The 19,957-nt window shown below is 46.4% G+C and overlaps 1 protein-coding gene across 8 annotated transcripts in view; it reads left to right on the top strand.

Moving 5' to 3' along the window:
* SLC35F4 (solute carrier family 35 member F4) overlaps nucleotides 1-19,957 on the top strand; it is a 125,261-nt gene that overhangs the window by 97,649 nt on the left and 7,655 nt on the right. For all 8 annotated transcript variants that reach the window (XM_083167261.1, XM_083167260.1, XM_083167264.1 and 5 more), the window contains 2 exons: nucleotides 2,212-2,431; nucleotides 18,879-19,004. In XM_083167261.1, coding sequence (XP_083023387.1) covers nucleotides 2,212-2,431; nucleotides 18,879-19,004 — 346 coding nt within the window. The remainder of the gene's footprint in view (nucleotides 1-2,211; nucleotides 2,432-18,878; nucleotides 19,005-19,957) is intronic.

Here is a 19,957-nt window from a genome sequence, read left to right as displayed (position 1 = left end):
CATTACACTTTGTTTATTCCCCTTTTTTTCCACTTGTTTAACAAATGATTCAAATGGATGGAAAAACATTGAAGAGTTATATGTATAGAATATATTAAGAAGCATTTAACTTATAAATTGTGGGGCACAGAATTGCCAGCAACTGTGTAAAATGAAATATTAATCACAGCAACCAATTAAATGAGATATATTATTTTTAGTGCGAGTTAGAAAATAAAAGAAAGCAACAGATTTGTTGCTATGTGTTACAGCACCTCTCCTACATAGGGCCTTATTCTAGTTCACTCATTCTGACAAAATCCTTCTTAGATGGACAAAACCATGTGCACTGCAGGGGGGCAGATGTAAAATGTGCAGAGAGAATCAGATTTGGGTGAGTTATTTTGTTTCTGTGCAGGGAAAATAGACTGCTTTATTTTTACACTGACCTCACTTTGAAAAGTAAAACCCCTCCCAAATCTAACGCTCTCTGCACAAGTAACATCTGCCCCACCTGCAGTGCACATGGTTTTGTCCATCTAAGAAGGATTTTGGTCCGAAAGAGTGAACTAGAATAAGGCCCATAGTGCCTGGGGAACGCTGTAGAAGATGTATCAAGCTTTCTATACAGCAGAGAACCGGGCATTTAGAGACGTTGCCCATGGTAACCCATCATGCCTTGCCAATATTTTGCTATTAGGGAATTCTAAAACTATGTCAAGGCATGCTGGGATGTGTAGTTTCACAACCGCTGGAGGGCCACAGTTTGGACATGCCTGCACTAAGAGGTTTGTCCAAGTGGTCTCACTCCTGCATTCCACCCATGTCCCGGTGATGCGGGCTGAGGCTTGATGGCATGATTTGTAGCCAAATGGGTCAACACTGCTACGGAGCAGGACCACTGACACAATTAGTGATGACCCAACTTTGCCGCTAGGATATCCCGGGGATATGGCCATACTGTGGACAAGTGACTTTTACAATAAGATTTATATTCATTATTTATAGGCCCCTATGCTGAAAACAAGATGTGGATTTGTCAGCGTCTCTGCCTAGCTGTCACAGTTATCTGCTGTTTATGCGCTTAGTCACTTAGGCCCTAATTCTGATTGAGTCGGATGGCTCCGAATGCGGAAGGACGGCCGATGGTTGGTGTTTGCGCATGTGCAGAGGCGTATCTGCGCATGTGCGAATGCCTCACATGTCCGAACACGGAGTGAGATCCGTGCAGAAAATGATCGTACGGAACCATCCGAGCAGGGGGTGGAGAGGGGCGTGAAGGGCTGATTTTGCTCATTACCATATGCGTACGCCCCGCGTTTCATGGGCGTTCCCATGAAAATGCTGGGCGTACGTATGGTAATCCAGCCGTGACGCACGTGTGGGGGGCGGACATATGACATAGCCAGATGCCGGATGCCCGCCCATATCCCTGCTTTTGCATGGAGAAATGCCCGAGTGGTCTGGAGCACTCGGTGCTGCCTGACCACTCGGTCCAGCATTCGATGGTCTGCGACCATCGGAGGTTAGGGGAGGTTCCCAGAGATGGAGGAGGTGTTCACATGAAACATCCACTCGCGGTCTGTTCGGACGGCGTCTTACCACATTCAGATGGTGTGAGGGCTAAGAACACTCGGTTCCTGTCCGAAAATACACATCCGTCTGATTCAATTAGAATAAGGGCCTTACTGGCAAAATATATGTCAAAGCTCATGCGTTAATGTCAGTGGCAGCTAGTACCTTTTTGCAGGAGGGGGGCTACCGCTGGTCACGTTCGTCATAGTGAGGCTTCACTACAGTGGCGGATTTTACCAGTGCGGGGGTCTGCAGTCCATAGGTAAAACCGCCACTGGTTATTGTGCCTGATTCAGCATTGTTAGCCAATACAAAAAGCCAATAATGGACCAAAACATGCTGCGCTGCAGGTGGGGCAGATGTAACATGTGAAAAGTTAAATTTGGGTGGGGTGTGTTTAAACGGACCCTGTCGACCTTAACCACGTCAACCTATTTCATGTGTCGATCTAATGTATGTCGACAATCACATTGTCCACCTAGTGACCCTATCCCGAGTAAGGTCAGTGCTATATAGGGGCTGTAACAAGCAACTTCATTGTTGTTTTATAGATTCTAGTGTGTTGTGATCTGGGGGTAACACAACCACACTAATGTTTGTGTACACCAATGTGACGCTTTTTCTGAACACAATCTTTTTGTGTTTTGTTTCTCACAGGGAATGTAGCAGAATTTTTGGAGAAGATGGTTTGACGTTGAAGCTCTTTCTTAAAAGGACTGCGCCTTTCTCCATTCTATGGACGTTGACTAATTACCTCTACTTACTTGCTCTTAAGAAGCTGACAGCCACGGATGTGTCTGCTCTCTTCTGCTGCAACAAAGCCTTCATGTTCCTGCTGTCTTGGATTGTGCTAAAAGACAAGTTCATGGGCGTACGGGTAAGAACTCAAACTCTCCTTTATACTCTTTTCACTGTACTCGATATCCGGTTTCTCCACCCAAAGCCTGTAAATTACAACGTGCTCATAGTATTCTTCTTTAGAATAAGTGAAGCCCAATTTTGAGAGCAGGTCTTGCTGAACACAGCAGAACTTGTGCTGCGAATACCACCCAGGACACATAGAGATGAGGGGCGGGGGGCAGGGTACAGAGGCAGATTACAGGTCCTGCACTGACATCTAAGGAGGGAGCAAATGCACAAATTATCATGGGCATCCTTTTTGGTTTCAGACACTGATCTTCTGAAGGCAGTCGGGATGTAGCCCATCTGACCTACACCAGGCTGCATAGTGTAAAGGCCCCCTTACACTTGTCCAACTTATTGTCCAACAAGTTGGACCTGATGGACTCGAGATTTATCCTATGTGCAGGAGGATCAATCTCTTGGTTATACCCAATGGCACGGGATTGTGCATTGGGTCCTACACATCAGGCACATAAGATTTGGGCAGACAGGCACATCAAATTTTGTTAGATAAATTAAACCCAATCCATGTGAATTGGGTCAAATCTGACAAAATCTCACAAGCGTAAGGGGCCCTTAAGATATCTAAAATTACTACATACACAGGTACGCCCATACTTGCAGTTGAGTTTCATATGGCTCTAAAATGCCTATAGGAGCTTGCAGGGTACGCACAGTGCTTATAGATTCCTGCACTCAGATCCCGGGCACGCACATCACCTATAGGTTCCTGTACTCAGATCCCGGGCACGCACATCGCCTATAGGCTCCTGTACTCAGATCCTGGGCACGCACAGCGCCTATAGGTTCCCGCACTCAGATCCTGATCACACACAGCGCCTATAGGTTCCTATACTCAGATCCCAGGCATGCACAGTGCCTATAGATTCCTGCACTCAGATCCTGGGCATGAACAGCACCTATAGATTCCTGCACTCAGATCCTGGGCTGCACAATGCCTATAGGTTCCTGCACTCAGATCCTGGGCATGCACAGCACCTATAGATTCCTGCACACAGATCTTGGTACGCACAGTGCCTATAGATTCCTGCACTCAGATCCCGGGTACACACAGCGCCTATAGATTCCTGCACTCGGGCCCTGGGCATGCACAGCACCTATAGATTCCTGCTCTCAGATCTGGGTACGCACAGTGCCTATAGATTCCGGCACTCAGATCCCGTGCACGCACGGCGCCTATAGATTCCTGCACACTGATCCTGGGCATGCACAGCGCCTATAGATTCCTGCACTCCGACCCCGACGCGCACCGTGCCTATAGATTCATACACAGCACCTATAGATTCCTGCACTCAGATCCCGGGCACGCACAGCGTCTATAGATTCCTGCACTCTGATCCGGGTACTTACAGCACCTATAGATTCCTGCACTCAGATCCTGGGCGCGCACAGCATCTATAGATTCCTGCACTCTGATCCGGGTACTCACAGCACCTATAGATTCCTGCTCTCAGATCTGGGTACGCACAGTGCCTATAGATTCCTGCACTCAGATCCCGGGCGCGCACAGCGTCTATAGATTCCTGCACTCTGATCCAGGGCACGCAATTCATTCTTAAGCATAGAATTATGTTTTCACTATATTAAATATTATTATATTGTAAATACTGGACTGTCTGCACATTGCAGGCACTACCTATATTTCATATGCTGTTTTCTATACCATTATAGCTTAGCCAAATATATATGGTCACCAGATTCTCCAATTAAACGTGTTTAACTGATGAAAGATTAATAGCAAAAAATCTTTACCGAAGTCACTCACTAGCAGCCGCAGCAGTATGCTATGGATAAGTGTACACCAGCACAGATAAGACACTGTGGGGTAGATGTATTAAGCATTAAAAAGATAAATGTTATAGTGACAAAGAGTGATAAACCTCCAGCCAATCAGCTCTTAACTGCCATTTATGAAAAACAGCCTATAATATTACAGTTAAGGGCTGATTGGCTGGGTGTTTATCATTCTTTATCACCCTCTTATTTATCTATTTTTAAGACTTAATACATCTGCCCCTGTGGGTGATCATGTCCTTCTGTTTCTTCCTCCTGTCAGGGGTTCATACACGGGGGGGGGGGGGGGGGTTTAATAAGAGTCATCGGCTGTTACCCCTAAGCAGCTACAGCAAATCACAGTGATTGCAGCAAATCACTATCCTTGCAGAGAAACTCTGTAATGACACCCTCTTATGTGGTACCCCTGTTATGGGTCCTATACACGTAGAGATTTGTGCCAGAGATCCATAATAGGAGAATCACCATGAGAGATTTAAAATCTTTTACTATTACAGTCGATCCCCGTACGAACAGGATTGGCCGTATACAACCCGAAAATATGAATGAGAAATTTGAAAAATTTAGTAAGCTGTCGTATTTTTCTCATTTGTATTTTCCAATGTAATAGCCGTTTGCACCCGTAACGGGTCATATACGAATTTGGAAGCCGTATATACGGCCACCAAATACGTATGGAGTGGCAGCATTGCGTGGATCAGTGTGATCCGTACAATGCTGTCCAGTGTAAAAAATGCCATAAATAAATAATAATAATAATAAAAAAAATTGGCGTGGGATCCCCTCCCCGATGCTAGAACCAGCTCGGGGCTCAAAGAACCAGTCCTGAGGGGCCAAAAATGTTGGGTCAAGGGCCAGTCCTGGTTCCCAAAATACGGGGGACAAAATGAGTAGGAGACCCTCATATTTTGGCAACCAGCACCGGGCCCAAACAGCCAACAGGTTAATGCCACAGCCAGGGGAAACTTTTTATGCAAGTTCCCCTGGCCAAATCATTCATCCCTGTGGCTGGTCTGGCCAGACAGGGACTCCTGGGACCTCTAATGAAGGAGTCCCCCCCCCACTCAAGGATACCCCCTGCCCGACCTGAAGCCCGGGGCTGTCCCCGGTGCCCCAGGGCAGTGGGCAACAGGCTGATTGGAGTGTTACAAATTAAATAAACTATTCTACATTGTTGTGGAACTACAAGTCCCAGCTACCAGATACAAGTCCCAGCATGTGGGGCAATAAAGGGCCCACTGGTACTTGTAGTCCTACAACAATGAAAATACTTAAAAAAAACACAGACATGTAATAAAAGCAGAAATGTATTATTACATACTACAATGACACACACTATTCATACCTATAGGTCCACCACAGTTCGGTTTCCTTGTCCAGTAGAATCCGTTTGGGTGCCTGTGGAAGGAAATTATACTTTCCAAGCCATCAAGTGCAGATCTCATCCTCTTCTTAGCCGGTACACACCTGGGACAGCAGCGAGAATATGTTTGTTGACATTCTCCCCCGAACCGGGAATTCGTTCCACCCACCAGCCAATCAGGAGCAAAGATTTCCTCATGCCCGCTCCTGGCTCGTGAGCAGGACTAGCTCCTGGTTCAGGGGAGAATCCTCATCCTTTAGCCACATGGAAGTCACCACCACGGGCAGATGCCCAGGTACCTTCATTGCCGCAGGAGCCCCCGGACCCTTCACTGCCTTCAGTGATCGCTCAGAAGCCAACCACACATTCGGAGTTGTGCAGGGCCTTCTGAGCGATCACTTTCAATTTAAACAGCGGTGCTGTCCTACACCATGGTCCCCCTGGGCCTCGGATCTGTATCGCTGTGTGGGCAACACACACACACACACACCGATAGCCACTTTCTGAGCCATTTTATTAAATTATGTAAAAATGCTCAGAAAGGGGCTGGATATCGCTCTGTGTGTAGGGCTCTTACAATTTGAAGAATCTGGGAGATTAGAATTACAATGCAGGGCAGCAGGAGATTTATGATTGAAACAGGAGCTTCCTGCAGGATGCGGACGGTTAGGCTACTATGAATCAGGACCCAAGCATGCACAGCGATTCCCTCATGCAGATCCAGGGCATACCACAGTGCTAAAAATAGCAACAGCCGACTGCAAGAGAGACTAACGTGCACCTATGAATTGGCCCAAATTGTCTCACGCCTCCTTAAATGAATAGAACAAGATGTACCATAAATGTAACTTGTAGTCATTTATGAACTGTATTCCTGTAGAATTGACTAAAAGACATGGGGCGAATTGTTTTCAGGATATTTGTTACCAGTAAATACGGCAGCCAATAAAGCTTATTTAGCATACAAGCAGGGCTCATTCAGAGACACATGTAATTGCATGGGAAGGGCCACAGATGGCATGTCATTGGCTCACTGGCCCGTCATAAATAACCAGACAGGCCGCCTCCCATGCCAGCTTGTTCTTTGGTTTTGGGGAAGATAAGCACATTCCCAGCATCTGAGCATAAAGGAAAACCTCACAGATCACTGATCCCAGCCACCGGATTTATCTCCCACATTTTCATATCTTTTCAAGCCGGTATGTCAGCCTCGCCATCGGCAGATGACCAGCTCGGGCAGGAACTGACTCAGTGGATGCGTGTGATGAACTCTGATGTGTCGTATTATTACTATTGTCCTGCAGCCAAAACCAGACACGGACAACTAAGTGTGAGGAAACAGGAAGAATATTAACTCCTTCATGGTCAGAGACAGGTTCCGTCTTTGCCATCAGAACCATTTTATGGCATTGCTTTAGCTTTAAGGTCATTAGGTTGACCCTATTAAGGTTGACATGCATTGTGTTGACCACTGAAGGTCAAAAGGCCTTAGGTTGACATCTGAAATAGGTCGACATGGGTAAGGTCAACAGGATTGGAAGGTCGACACAAGCATTAGGTCAACAATGGGAAGGTCAACAGTCAAAAAGGTTGACATGAGTGTTTCACTTTTTTTTGCCGACATGTGCCGACAGGTGGTATTTCATGCCCTACCATCCACAACGGTGTGGTGGGTGAATAGAATAATGTGCCGAGTGCATGTCAACCTTTTGACTGTCGACCTTCCCATTGTCAACCTAACGCTTGTGTTGCCCTTCCGACCTTACCCATGTAGACCTATTTCAGGTGTCAACCTAAGGCAATTCGATCTATATTGGGTCAACCCAATGACCCATACCCTTAGCTGGGGATAAGTCTGTAATAAGTTACTCTACTCTATACTCTTCTGGGACTTGCGGGTGGCTCCCACCCCCATCCCCCCCCACCATGCGTCTCCTGGGGCAGAAACTTTAAATGTAGGCTACTGTACTCAAATCAGTATTAAATTATTATTTTTTTCGGGGGGGGGGGGGGGGGGGATTCATATAAGCGTTTCTCTCTCAACATATATATTTTCATTTAGCAATATAAGAGATCATATATAATACTATTTTCCCCAAGTGTGGTCTAGGGCCAATGGATTAACGACAGTCCATGTGTTCCAATGTTTTCCACAATAAAACAAATGGAGAATTCTTCACAGTATTGCTTTTATTAAAATCCACAATGGAGATGCCAAACGACCCAACGCGTTTCGTCTAGAAAGACTTCATCAGGGGCACATTTAACAATCCTAAGGGTAAAACGGTGAATAGACAATCCTCCTTGCTATCCTGGGGATCCTTCAACAGGACAAATATATGATGATAGTCTACAACTGCTCCCGAATTGATGCCAGCAAACAAAATCTCCTTCTGTAGCTTCTATCTCCTCCTAGGGTAGAAGATAGAAGGAGATTTTGTTTGCTAGCATCAATTCGGGAGCAGTTGTAGACTATCATCATATATTGGTCCTGACGAAGGATCCCTAGTATAGCAAGGAGGATTGTCTATTCTCTGTTTTACCCTTAGGATTGTTAAATGTGCCCCTGATGAAGTCTTTTTAGACTAAACGCGTTGGGTCGTTTGGCATCTCCATTGAGGATTTTATTAAAAGCAATACTGTGAAGAATTCTTCATTTGTTTTACTGTGGAAATCATTGGAACACATGGACTGTCGTTAATCCATTGGCGCTAGACCACAATTGGGGAAAATATTGTAGATACTGGTCCTCATAGCCCTCGGGGACCATTGTGGTTGAGCAGCCTTGGATTTGTTTATAATTGTTTTGTAATTGTTATTGGTTCATTGGCATTTATTGGAGTATTGGGAATAATATATAATAATAATAATAATATATTGTTTTATATATATATCAACCAAATTTTTTTTTCCATATTTCTATATGCATTTCTGTTGTATACTGGTCTGTTCAAACATCAATCAGACAGAAAAGATTGTGGGATAAAAAAAAACTGTATTATTATAAAAAAAACAAACAAACAAACATTATTATTATTAATATTAAAAATGTACAGATACAATACAGTGTTAGTTAAGGAGACAACGCCACCTGCTGTCCTTCCATCATAACCACTCAGGTAACACATCCTGCAGCTGTTGCTATACTAAACAAACTCACACTTTTTAGCATGTGAGGGCAATGCAAAGTTCATAAATGTACATACAAAAATCCTTACTGTTTGACTCAGGTGAAACCATTTGCAATCACTGGAGACCCAGTTTGACAAGATAAACCCTGACCCACCCATATAAAATTGATATACAAATTAGATGCATGACCTCATAAAAAAAAGCATATGCGCTGCGGGTTTGCATTGTAGATAACCTTTTATGTGCCAAGCGTAACTGTTCAGCTGTTTATACTTAAAATATAGGTATGTACTGTAAGTGGACATAGCCAATTACTACATAAATTGAAAGATTTTTGCATGCAAAACTATTTATGCAAAAAGTTTAAATTTTTTGGGCATTAGAGCTGATTATTGAATGCTAAATCTAATTCAGGGGTTCCCAAACTCGGTCCTCAGGCCCTCACACAGCTAGGGTTACCAACTCATCCCTTTAATCCGGGACACATATTAATTACACAGATTCTGTGGCTGGCTTTGGTACTTGTTTCCTAGCACGGCCACAATCGTATGGATCGTGTACCTTTAAGTTAAGGTACACGATCCATACGATGGACCCGATTTCCTTTGAAATCAGGTCCATTTTGCCGGCTAGGAGACAATATCGGGGGCATCGCATCGGTCGGGACCATTAACAATGGTCCCGACGCGACCGACGCGATGCCCCCGATTTCCCCATAGGCTTCAATGTTAAAAAATATTTTAACATTGAAATCTTGTCGGGAAAGGTAAAATATCGGGGGCATCGCGTCGGTCGGGACCATTAACATTGGTCCCGACGCGATGCCCCCGATTTTTCCATAGGCTTCAATGTTAAAATATTTGGTACTTGTGAGTTATCCGGGCTGCCGATTTTCATCGCGCCCGAAATCGGGGGCATCGCGTCGGTCGTGGCCGTTATAAGGAGCCGCGACGCGATGCCCACGATTTCCCATAGACAGTAATGTTAAAAGACGCGATGGACCCGATTTCCGACACGATTTCCCATAGACAGTAATGTTAAAAGACGCGATGGACCCGATTTCCCATAGACAGCAATGTTAAAATAAAATTACAATGTGAAATTGGCCAATATGTTTTTAAAATAAATGTTTCATGGCCCCCCACCACCATTAACGCCACCCCGCTATTGACGCCAACCCGAAGCGTGGCGAGCGCAGCGAGCCCGCGAGGGGCGGCGGTACGCGTCCTCCGACCTTTTCATGCCCTACTATCCACTAGGGCGTGGAGTGAGAATAGAATAGTGTGGCGAGCGCAGCGAGCCACCGAGCCCGAAGCGTGGCGAGCGCAGCGAGCCCCGCGAGGGGACGCGGACAAATTCACAGGTCTCCGCGTGCCCTTGCGGGCTTCACAGGTGTCCGCGTCCCCTCGCGGGGCTCGCTGCGCTCGCCACGCTTCGGGCTCGGTGGCTCGCTGCGCTCGCCACACTATTCTATTCTCACTCCACGCCCTAGTGGATAGTAGGGCATGAAAAGGTCGGAGGACGCGTACCGCCGCCCCTCGCGGGCTCGCTGCGCTCGCCACGCTTCGGGTTGGCGTCAATAGCGGGGTGGCGTTAACGGTGGTGGGGGGCCATGAAACATTTATTTTAAAAACATATTGGCCAATTTCACATTGTAATTTTATTTTAACATTGCTGTCTATGGGAAATCGGGTCCATCGCGTCTTTTAACATTACTGTCTATGGGAAATCGTGGGCATCGCGTCGCGGCCCCTTATAACGGCCACGACCGACGCGATGCCCCCGATATCGTGTCTTTTAACATTACTGTCTATGGGAAATCGGGGGCATCGCGTCGCGGCCCCTTATAACGGCCACGACCGACGCGATGCCCCCGATTTGGAGCTAAATCGTGGGCATCGCGTCGGTCGGGTGTCCTTAAGTTAACCAAACTTAAGGACCAAATCGGCAGCCCGGATAACTCACATGTACCAAATATTTTTTAACATTGAAATCTTGAAAAAATGTGAAAAATGTGAAATGGGCCAATATGACCCATTTCACATTATAGATGTCCCCGTCGTCACCCCACGATAGACGCCAACCCGAAGCGTGGCGAGTGCAGCGAGCCCACGAGGGGCGGCGGTGCGCGTCCTCCGACCTTTTCATTCCCCTACTATCCACGTCGGCGTGGAGTTGAGAATAGAATAGTGTGGCGAGCGCAGCGAGCCACCGAGCCCGAAGCGTGGCGAGCGCAGCGAGCCCCGCGAGGGGACGCGTATACCTGTGAAGTTATACGCGTCCCCTCGCGGGGCTCGCTGCTCTCGCCACGCTTCGGGCTTGGTGGCTCGCTGCGCTCGCCACACTATTCTATTCTCAACTCCACGCCGACGTGGATAGTAGGGGAATGAAAAGGTCGGAGGACGCGCACCGCCGCCCCTCGCGGGCTCGCTGCGCTCGCCACGCTTCGGGTTGGCGTCTATCGTGGGGTGGGGTGTACGCTGGGACAGGGGGGGTTGGGAATATTTTACATTGAATTCAATGTAAAATCGGGTCCCAGGGACCCGATTTACATTTCATTAAAAAAAAAAATCGGGTCCAAAATCGGTCGGTCGCGTCGATCGCATCGCATGCGACCAAATCGCATGCGATGCGATCGACCCGATTTTTCCGACACGACCACCCCGATGTAAATCGGTGTGGCCGTGCTAGGAAACAAGTACCCTGGCTTTCACCTTGTTTTAAACTGCCACACCTCAAAAATCTATTTCACCTGATTTTAAACTGCCACAGAACCTGTGTAATTAATATGTGTCCCGGATTAAAGGGATGATTTGGTAACCCTACACACAGCTCACGTTTTCCAGGTCACCCGGCAGGTGCACAGGTGAATGCATTACTGACTGACACATTTTAAAAGATCCACAGGTGGAGATAATTATTTCACTTGACTCTGTGAGGAGACCTGCAATACATGCACTGTGTGGGCTCCTGAGGACCGACTTTGAGAGCCTGTGGTCTATTGTCTTTTAAATGCTGAGCACACAACACATTTTGTGGATAAGTTAAATTAGCAAAGCTAGCTGTTATAATATTAACAGAGTCTTAATACATTAATCATGTACAAGAATGGTGGGCGCACCCATAGAAATGCCGGACGTATTCCTGTGAATTCCGGCATGCACATGCATCCTCGATGCAGATGGCTGATGTCACAAATTACTCCAACCAGTAACTCCACGCATTACACCAACCAGTAACTCCATGCATTACACCAAGCAGTAACCCCATGCATTACACCAACCAGTAACTCCATGCATTACACCAAGCAGTAACCCCACACATTACTCCAAGCAGTAACCCCACGCATTACTCCAAGCAGTAACCCCACACATTACTCCAAGCAGTAACCCCACGCATTACACCAAGCAGTAACCCCACGCATTAAACCAATCAGTAACCTCATGTAATACACCAAGCAGTAACGCCACGCAATACACCAATCAGTAACCTCATGTAATACACCAAGCAGTAACGCCACGCAATACACCAAGCAGTAACCCCACGCATTACACAAAGCAGTAACCCCACGCATTACTCCAAGCAGTAACCCCAGGCATTACACCAAGCAGTAACCCCAGGCATTACACCAAGCAGTAACCCCACACATTACTCCAAGCAGTAACCCCACGCATTACTCCAAGCAGTAACCCCACACATTACTCCAAGCAGTAACCCCATGCATTACACCAAGCAGTAACCCCACGCATTAAACCAAAGCAATAACCCCATGCAATACACCAATCAGTAACCTCATGTAATACACCAAGCAGTAACGCCACGCAATACACCAATCAGTAACCTCATGTAATACACCAAGCAGTAACGCCACGCAATACACCAATCAGTAACCTCATGTAATACACCAAGCAGTAACGCCACGCAATACACCAATCAGTAACCTCATGTAATACACCAAGCAGTAACGCCACGCAATACACCAAGCAGTAACCACATGCATTGCACCAAGCGGTAACCCCACACATTACACCAAGCAGTAACCCCACGGAGTATACCAATTTTTTTTTTTTTTTCAATCAAGTTCCACTGGAGTCTAATGGATGAGAAACAATATCTACCATCAGAAAATAAGGTTCAAGCACCTCTATGATCCACCTTGTTCTCTCACGCTCCTCCAGACCCTCTGCAATTTTTCTCCAGGGTTCAGTAGAGGTGAGAGTGGACCCAGCACTATTAGATGGTTATTAGAAGTTAACTGCCAAGTGTGACATGGCTTTTATAAATATAGTCGAAAACTTGAACACTTTGTTGGGATGACAGCAAAGAAAACTGGCATGGAGGTGTATGGGGTGATTCTATCAGATGCATCTAAAGAAACAGGCAAATCTCACCACCGAGACCCTCCAGCAAGCCCTGGTTATTAGTTCCGACACCTGCCCTGTCGGTGCATCTAAAGATGGACAAAAAACAGTGGGCGGTCTGACCGTGACGCAGGAATACAACACTATGCACATTGACAGATGCTATATTAGCATCTTAGTTCCTAGGCAACCACAACAGATGCAAATTCAAACAACTGCGCCTGACTTAAAATAAGAGGGTGCAGAAACTTTGAGCAACCAACACAGTGTTTTTGTGCCGTAGAGAGAATGATAGGAAGCACCTTGTGCTGGCGATGGGCACATTTATTCTCTGACCCAGTTTTCCTACTTTATTTCCTACTTTCAAACATTTATTCTGAAATATTTAAGATGTAAGATGTGTTCATGGGGAAAGATATTCTCAGATACACAGTAACTAACCAGAAAACCCCCATAAAGCATACAGCACTTCCTTTTCTATATCATGGTTGGTAACATAGGACATATTGGAATTATCCCAGTCCGTGCCATATATTTACTAAAGAACAGGTTTGTGGAAATGCAAATGTTACCTACTGTATAGCAGCCAATCAGATTTTATTTAACACTAGTAACCCCGCTCGAAGCAATTGCTTCGAAAGCTAGTCTGCTACCTTGTGATTGCCTCTGTGTTTGTGTATGCGTGAGAGAAAAAATATGTAGTTTCACTCGCTGCCAACAGATGGCAGTGTTTCAGAGACACACAATCAGACACTAGACATATATATATATCTATATATATATAGATATATATATATCTAGTGTCTGTCTGCTTGGGGTGTGCCCTATTGTCGTGCCATGTCTTGCCCTATTCTGGCGGAAGCCCTGCAGCTTGCTCCCCACTCTCCCTCGCTCCCCACCGCCTTTCAGAGTGGGATGCTCACACATCACCGGCCATGCCCTATGCTATGGATATGTTGCGCTGGCGGGCTGGCAGAGGCTGTCTCCATCTGTACCTCAACTTCTCAATAATCCCAATTAGTTGTGATGATCTGAAAAGTTACGTTTGTTAGAGGAAATTGTGGTAAAACTGTAAAAAAAATACAAATAATAAAATGCAATTACAATAGGCAAAGATAGGATGGCAGATCTAAAGGTCAGAGTTTCTTACCGTCGGATTCTAAACCAAGGATGAGCACGTGTGTTGTCTGGCTGGGATCAGGAGGGTAATAAAAATCGCTCCTGACAGCTTTCTCTTACCCAGAATACACCGAGAACCTTGCTATGGTTGGCAGTTAGGGTCACAATTGGACTACAGTACTTCTGTGCTGACTACTAGATGGGACTGATAACATGAATGACTGTTAACAGATATAAGATAGATGCAGAGTATAATAAACATTTGCTGATGGCATGACAATTACGCACATACTTACCTTGGGGAAAAACAGAACCTAATACTTTTAAGTTTACCAAACTAGCTTACCCCTTTTTTTCCCCTCATGGACCAGGGTCAGCGGCGGTGTAAAAGGGGTTAACCTGTGTCCCTTTACACGGGACTTGTACCCAGGCCCTGACCAGGGTAGAACACGGGCTGGACCTGGGTAGAGGGCAGTGAAAACAGGTACGCCGGGTCATCCAAACCGGCTCCCGTTTACGGCAATGGGGGGAGCCCAACCTCCGGACCGCAGCATCCTGCGGTCAACATGGAGGTTAGGCGGCGGTTAGGGTGACCAACTCATCCCCTTAATTCGGGACGCATATTAATTACACAGGTTCTGTGGCAGTTTAAAACCAGGTGAAATGGAGTCTTGAAGTGTGGCAGTTTAAAACCAGGTGAAAGCCAGCCACAGAACCTGTGTAATTAATATGTGTCCTCGGGGTTGCACACAGCTTCCGCTGCTGTCTGCTGTACTCTGCAGACAGCGGCAGAGGCAGGGAGGAGGTGAATGGATGTCTGTGTGCGGCATCCATTTACCTCACGGACGGGGGCTGGGAGAGGGAATGCACGGGAGCAGCCCAGCAGCTTACCTTGGCACTGGGCTTGCCCCTAGCGTGACGATGGGTGGTCCCGGCAGATTGATTGGTGGTCCTGGCGCTTGGAGATGATGTCATCTCCAAGAGCCACCCCCGTTTACACAGCGGGTAGGCACTGCAGTGTAAACTGTGCAAATTCCGGATTTGGGTGTAAGAGGGGTATTATTATATAAAGCACCTTTCTATATTTAAAATATTCCCTTACAAAAACAAATGAACTTAAGACCTATAGAACAGGAACTGATAGTAAGGAGATTATTACACATATACTTTATAACCCCTGACTGCTTATAAGACCCCCTACTTCAAGTTCAGCAGTGCTGGGGGTTGGGATTGCAGCCTTGACTACCTGTGGGGACTGCTGAGGTTGCCACAGCAACTGGATGCTCTGGTGATATTTTGAGTAGTCTTGACCCACTGTACAAGACTCATGCCAGGAGCGGGGACGACATTTATGAATAATCATTTGGTTGAAATTGAACATGCTAGGCATCACTATGTTACATGCAATCTTTCTAGATCAAACACACAAATTTACAATTGTGCTCATAAGTTTACATACCCTAGCAGTATTTGTGATTTTCTGGCCATTTGTCAGAGAATATGAATGATAACTCACAACATTTTCTTTCACTCATGGTTAGTGGTTGGGTGAAGCCATTTATTGTCAAACAACGGTTTACTCTTTTTAAGTCATAATGACAACAGAAACAACCCAAATTACCCTGATCAAAAGATTACATACCCTGGAGATTTTGGCTTGATATCATGCACACAAGTTGACACAAACGGATTTGAATGGCTACTAAAGGTAACCATCCTCACCTGTGATCTGTTTGCTTGTAATCAGTGTGTGTGTGTGTGTGTGTGTGTGTGTAAAAGGTCAGTGAGTTTATGGTCTCCTGAAACACCCTTGCATCTTTCATCCAGTGCTGCACTGTCGGTTTTGGATTCTGAGTCATGGGGAAAGCAAAATAATTGTCAAAGCATCTGCGGGAAAAGGTAATTGAACTGTATAAAACAGGAAAGTGATATAAAAAGATATCCAACCAATTGAGAATGCCAATCAGCCGTGTTCAAACTGTAATTAAGAAGTGGAAAATGAGGAAGTGGATTCTGTGGAAACCAAATCACGTTCAGGTAGACCAACAAAAATTTCAGCCACAACTGCCAGGAAAATTGTTTGGGATGCAAAGAAACTCTGACTGAAAAAAAGTGGTGTGGTTGTTTCAAGATGCACAATAAGGAGGCATTTGAAGAAAAATGGGCTGCATGGTCGAGTCGCCAGAAGAAAACCATTACTACGAAAATGCCGCAAAGCATCCCGCTAACAATACTCCAAACACCACAGAGACAAGCTTCAAAACTTCTGGAACAAAGTCATTTGGAGTGATGAGACCAAAATTGAACTTTTTGGCCACAACCATAAACGAGTCAAGGCCTATGTGGAAAGGTACACCATTCCTACTGTGAAACATGGAGGTGGATCGCTGATGATGTGTGAGCTACAAAGGCGCTGGAAACTTGGTCAAAATTGATGGCAAGGTGAATGCAGCATGTTATCAGAAAATACTGGGGGAAAATTTGCACTCATCAGCCCGGAAGCTGCGCATGGGACGTACTTGGACGTTCCAACATGACAATGATCCAAACCACAAGGCCGAGTCGACCTGTCATTGGCTACAGCAGAATAAAGTGAAGGTTCTGGAGTGGCCATCTCAGTCTCCTGACCTCAATATCATTGAGCTTCTCTGGGGAGATCTCTAACGTGCAGTTCATGCAGGACAGCCCAAGAATTTACAGGAACTGGCGGCTTTTTGCCAAGAAGAATGGGCAGCTTTACCATCTGAGATAATAAAGAGCCTCATCCACAACTAACACAAAAGACTTCAAGCTGTCATTGGTGTTAAAGGGGGCAATACACGGTATTAAGAACTGGGGTATGTGAACTTTTGATCAGGGTCATTTGGGTAGTTTCTGCCAGTGAGCAGCGTGTTCTGCAGGAGCCAGATTGGTACTTGTGTATTTTGGCGGCGCCCATCGCATCGCATGCCATAAGGCATACGATGGTATGCGATGCGAGTCGATATCGAGCGATATTGTACAATGGCATACAATTTAAAAATTGTATGCCATTGTATATGGCATACAATGCGATGCAATGCGATTAAACATTGTATAAGCACCCTAATGGGTGCTTACAATGTTAAATGCACCCCCACGCCGCCCCCCCACTATAAACGCCCGAAGCGTGGCGAACCCCGCGAGGGGACACGGACACCTGTGAAGCCCGTGAGGGGACGCATATACCTGTGAAGGTATCCGCGTCCCCTCGCTGCGCTCGCCACGCTTCGGGCTCGGTGGCTCGCTGCGCTCGCCACACTTTATATTCTCAGCTCCACGCCGACGTGGATAGTGGGGGTATGAAAAGGTCGGAGGACGCGTACCCCCGCCCCTCACGTGCTCGCTGCGCTCGCCACGCTTCGGGTTCACGTTTATAGTGGGTGGGTGGCGTGGGGGTGCATTTAACATTGTGAGCACCCATTAGGGTGCTTATACAATCTTTCATCGAATAGGGGGCAAAAATCGCATTGCGCGATGGAGATCGGGGGCGCCGCCAAAATACACAAGTACCGCCAGATTAGAGTGATCTACGTCATGCAACTACTGTATGTGTTATAGTGAAGAGAAACGAGCCCCAGACTGAGGTTGTGGCTGGATATGGTCATTGAGAAACAGTTCCATTGGCTGAAAGATTTAGCCAATCATCTCCCATGGCATTCTACTGTATGCTCATACTGTTCTTGCCTGTCCACTAGGTATGGAATTCATTTGCATCCCAATTTCCTAGATTTACTGGGATTGGTATGTAATCCCAGCGGTCCAAATCCCGACACCGGAATCCCGACCTCCGAAATCCCGACAAGGGGGTGACATGGATCCCCCCCCCCTTGCGGGCTGGCTGCGCCCTCCACGCAGCGGGCCAAGTGCCTTGCTACGCTTGGCACATTAATTTATTCTCCCTCTATGTGTGTCGTGGACACCCACAGAGGGACAAAGTGCCGGGATTTCAGCGGTCGGGATTTTGACCGCCGGGATTCCGACCACCGGGATTGTGACTGCATCCCGATTTACCGATTTTTTTAGGTGCCTATTAATTATCACGCTTGCTCAAAATGATTGGATTAAGCTGGGTGGCCACACCTAAAGTCACAGACTCTTCTCACATTTCTGCTCGCCACCCCAGGAGGCCACTAACAAAAAGTGTGCACCCATGGCATTCTCGCCCATTGCATTGTTAGGTGCCCATTAATTAGCTTGACATGTAAACAATTGAATTCCCCTCTATCACTTCATACTTTGCCAAGGACATTACATGCAACTGAAAAAAGCTCCTTACACATTTTATTGCTGAGATCAAGGGTCACTCATAAAACAGCAATATTGACGCAAAACTTAGTACATGACATTGACACTGGCAGAATAGTTATGACATACTAGTCACTGTGCCACCCAGCTATTGCCTAGGGGATCTGACTGGCACACATTTTAGTAGAAGCGCGACTTCTCATAGAGAAGCTTTGTGTCTTTATCCGTTTCAATGAATATGATGGTACTGGTGATTAGCTTATTGTGCGCCATTAATTCCATTGTATACCAGCATGTTACGCGATGCAGCACATTTCCCATGAGAGGCAGTAAAGATGTGTTCACTTCTTTTTATTTTGGCACAGATAGTTGCTACAATAATGGCAATCACAGGGATTGTCATGATGGCGTATGCAGACGGTTTCCATGGTGACTCGATCATTGGAGTGGCTCTTGCGGTGGGGTCTGCCTCTGCTTCAGCATTATATAAGGTAAAACAAAGTGTCATCTAAATAGCAATGTTCTCACAACTACCCTTAATACCCAATGTGTATTTTCTTTATTGACAGCTTGGTTATGCAGGTAGCAAGTAACGAGAGATTTAGAATAGCATATAGCAAAGAACAGCCAATTGCAGGGGAGGCTCTGGGTGGGGGGGGCTTGGGGGGTGTTGTCGCAGCAGCACAGTTCAAAATTCAAATAGGGAAGCCGCAAACACTGCCACCAACTGTCATTCCAAACTGACTCACTTTTCCAACCACACAGCTGTTCAGTGAGGGAAGTAGTGAGCAGTGAGATCAAAGAGCTGCAACTGTTATTGTTTGCTGTCATTGAATAAATGAAGATATTTAGCCTAAATTTAAGTTTAGAACTTACACTGCATTTCGGTTTTAGTTGGGCAAATCTTCTGAGCAGGGGTGTATCTAATGGACAGGTGCCCCCACCCATAACATTGAAAGAAAAAAGGGTCTGGTCTCGTGGTAAAGTAGCGTGACCACAAAGTAGTGTCCCCCTATACATATATCACCACACAGTAGTGTCCATTCATGTTTCACCACACAGTGGTGTCCCTCTCACCACACAATAGTGTCCTTCCATACACATATCACCATATAGGGCGGTATTCAATGTGAATACCTGCGAGGTGCAGCGAATCCTTTTTAGGATTCGCTGCACATTCGCCACGTTCCGGAGCCAGCAGGCTCCGGTATTCAACGTGTCAGGGGCTCGCTGCCCCTGACAGGCGAATATGAGCTCCTGCGGCGAATGCCGCAGGGAGCCTGAGGAGGGTGCCAGGCAGAGAGATGGAAGTCTCTCTGCCTGCCCCTGAACGTTTGTGGGGGGCAGGTGGGCTCCCCGGGTGCCAGGCAGCACAGGCTGCCCCCCGGGGGTGCCAGCAGGGGAGTGTATATTCACTATACCCGATCGTAACGATTGAGTGCAG

This window comes from Crinia signifera, chromosome 12, assembly GCF_055691185.1.
Source record: "Crinia signifera chromosome 12, ASM5569118v1, whole genome shotgun sequence".
NCBI lineage: Eukaryota > Metazoa > Chordata > Amphibia > Anura > Myobatrachidae > Crinia > Crinia signifera.
Note: the sequence above shows the minus strand (reverse complement) of the source record. Positions and strands in the feature narration are given on the sequence as shown.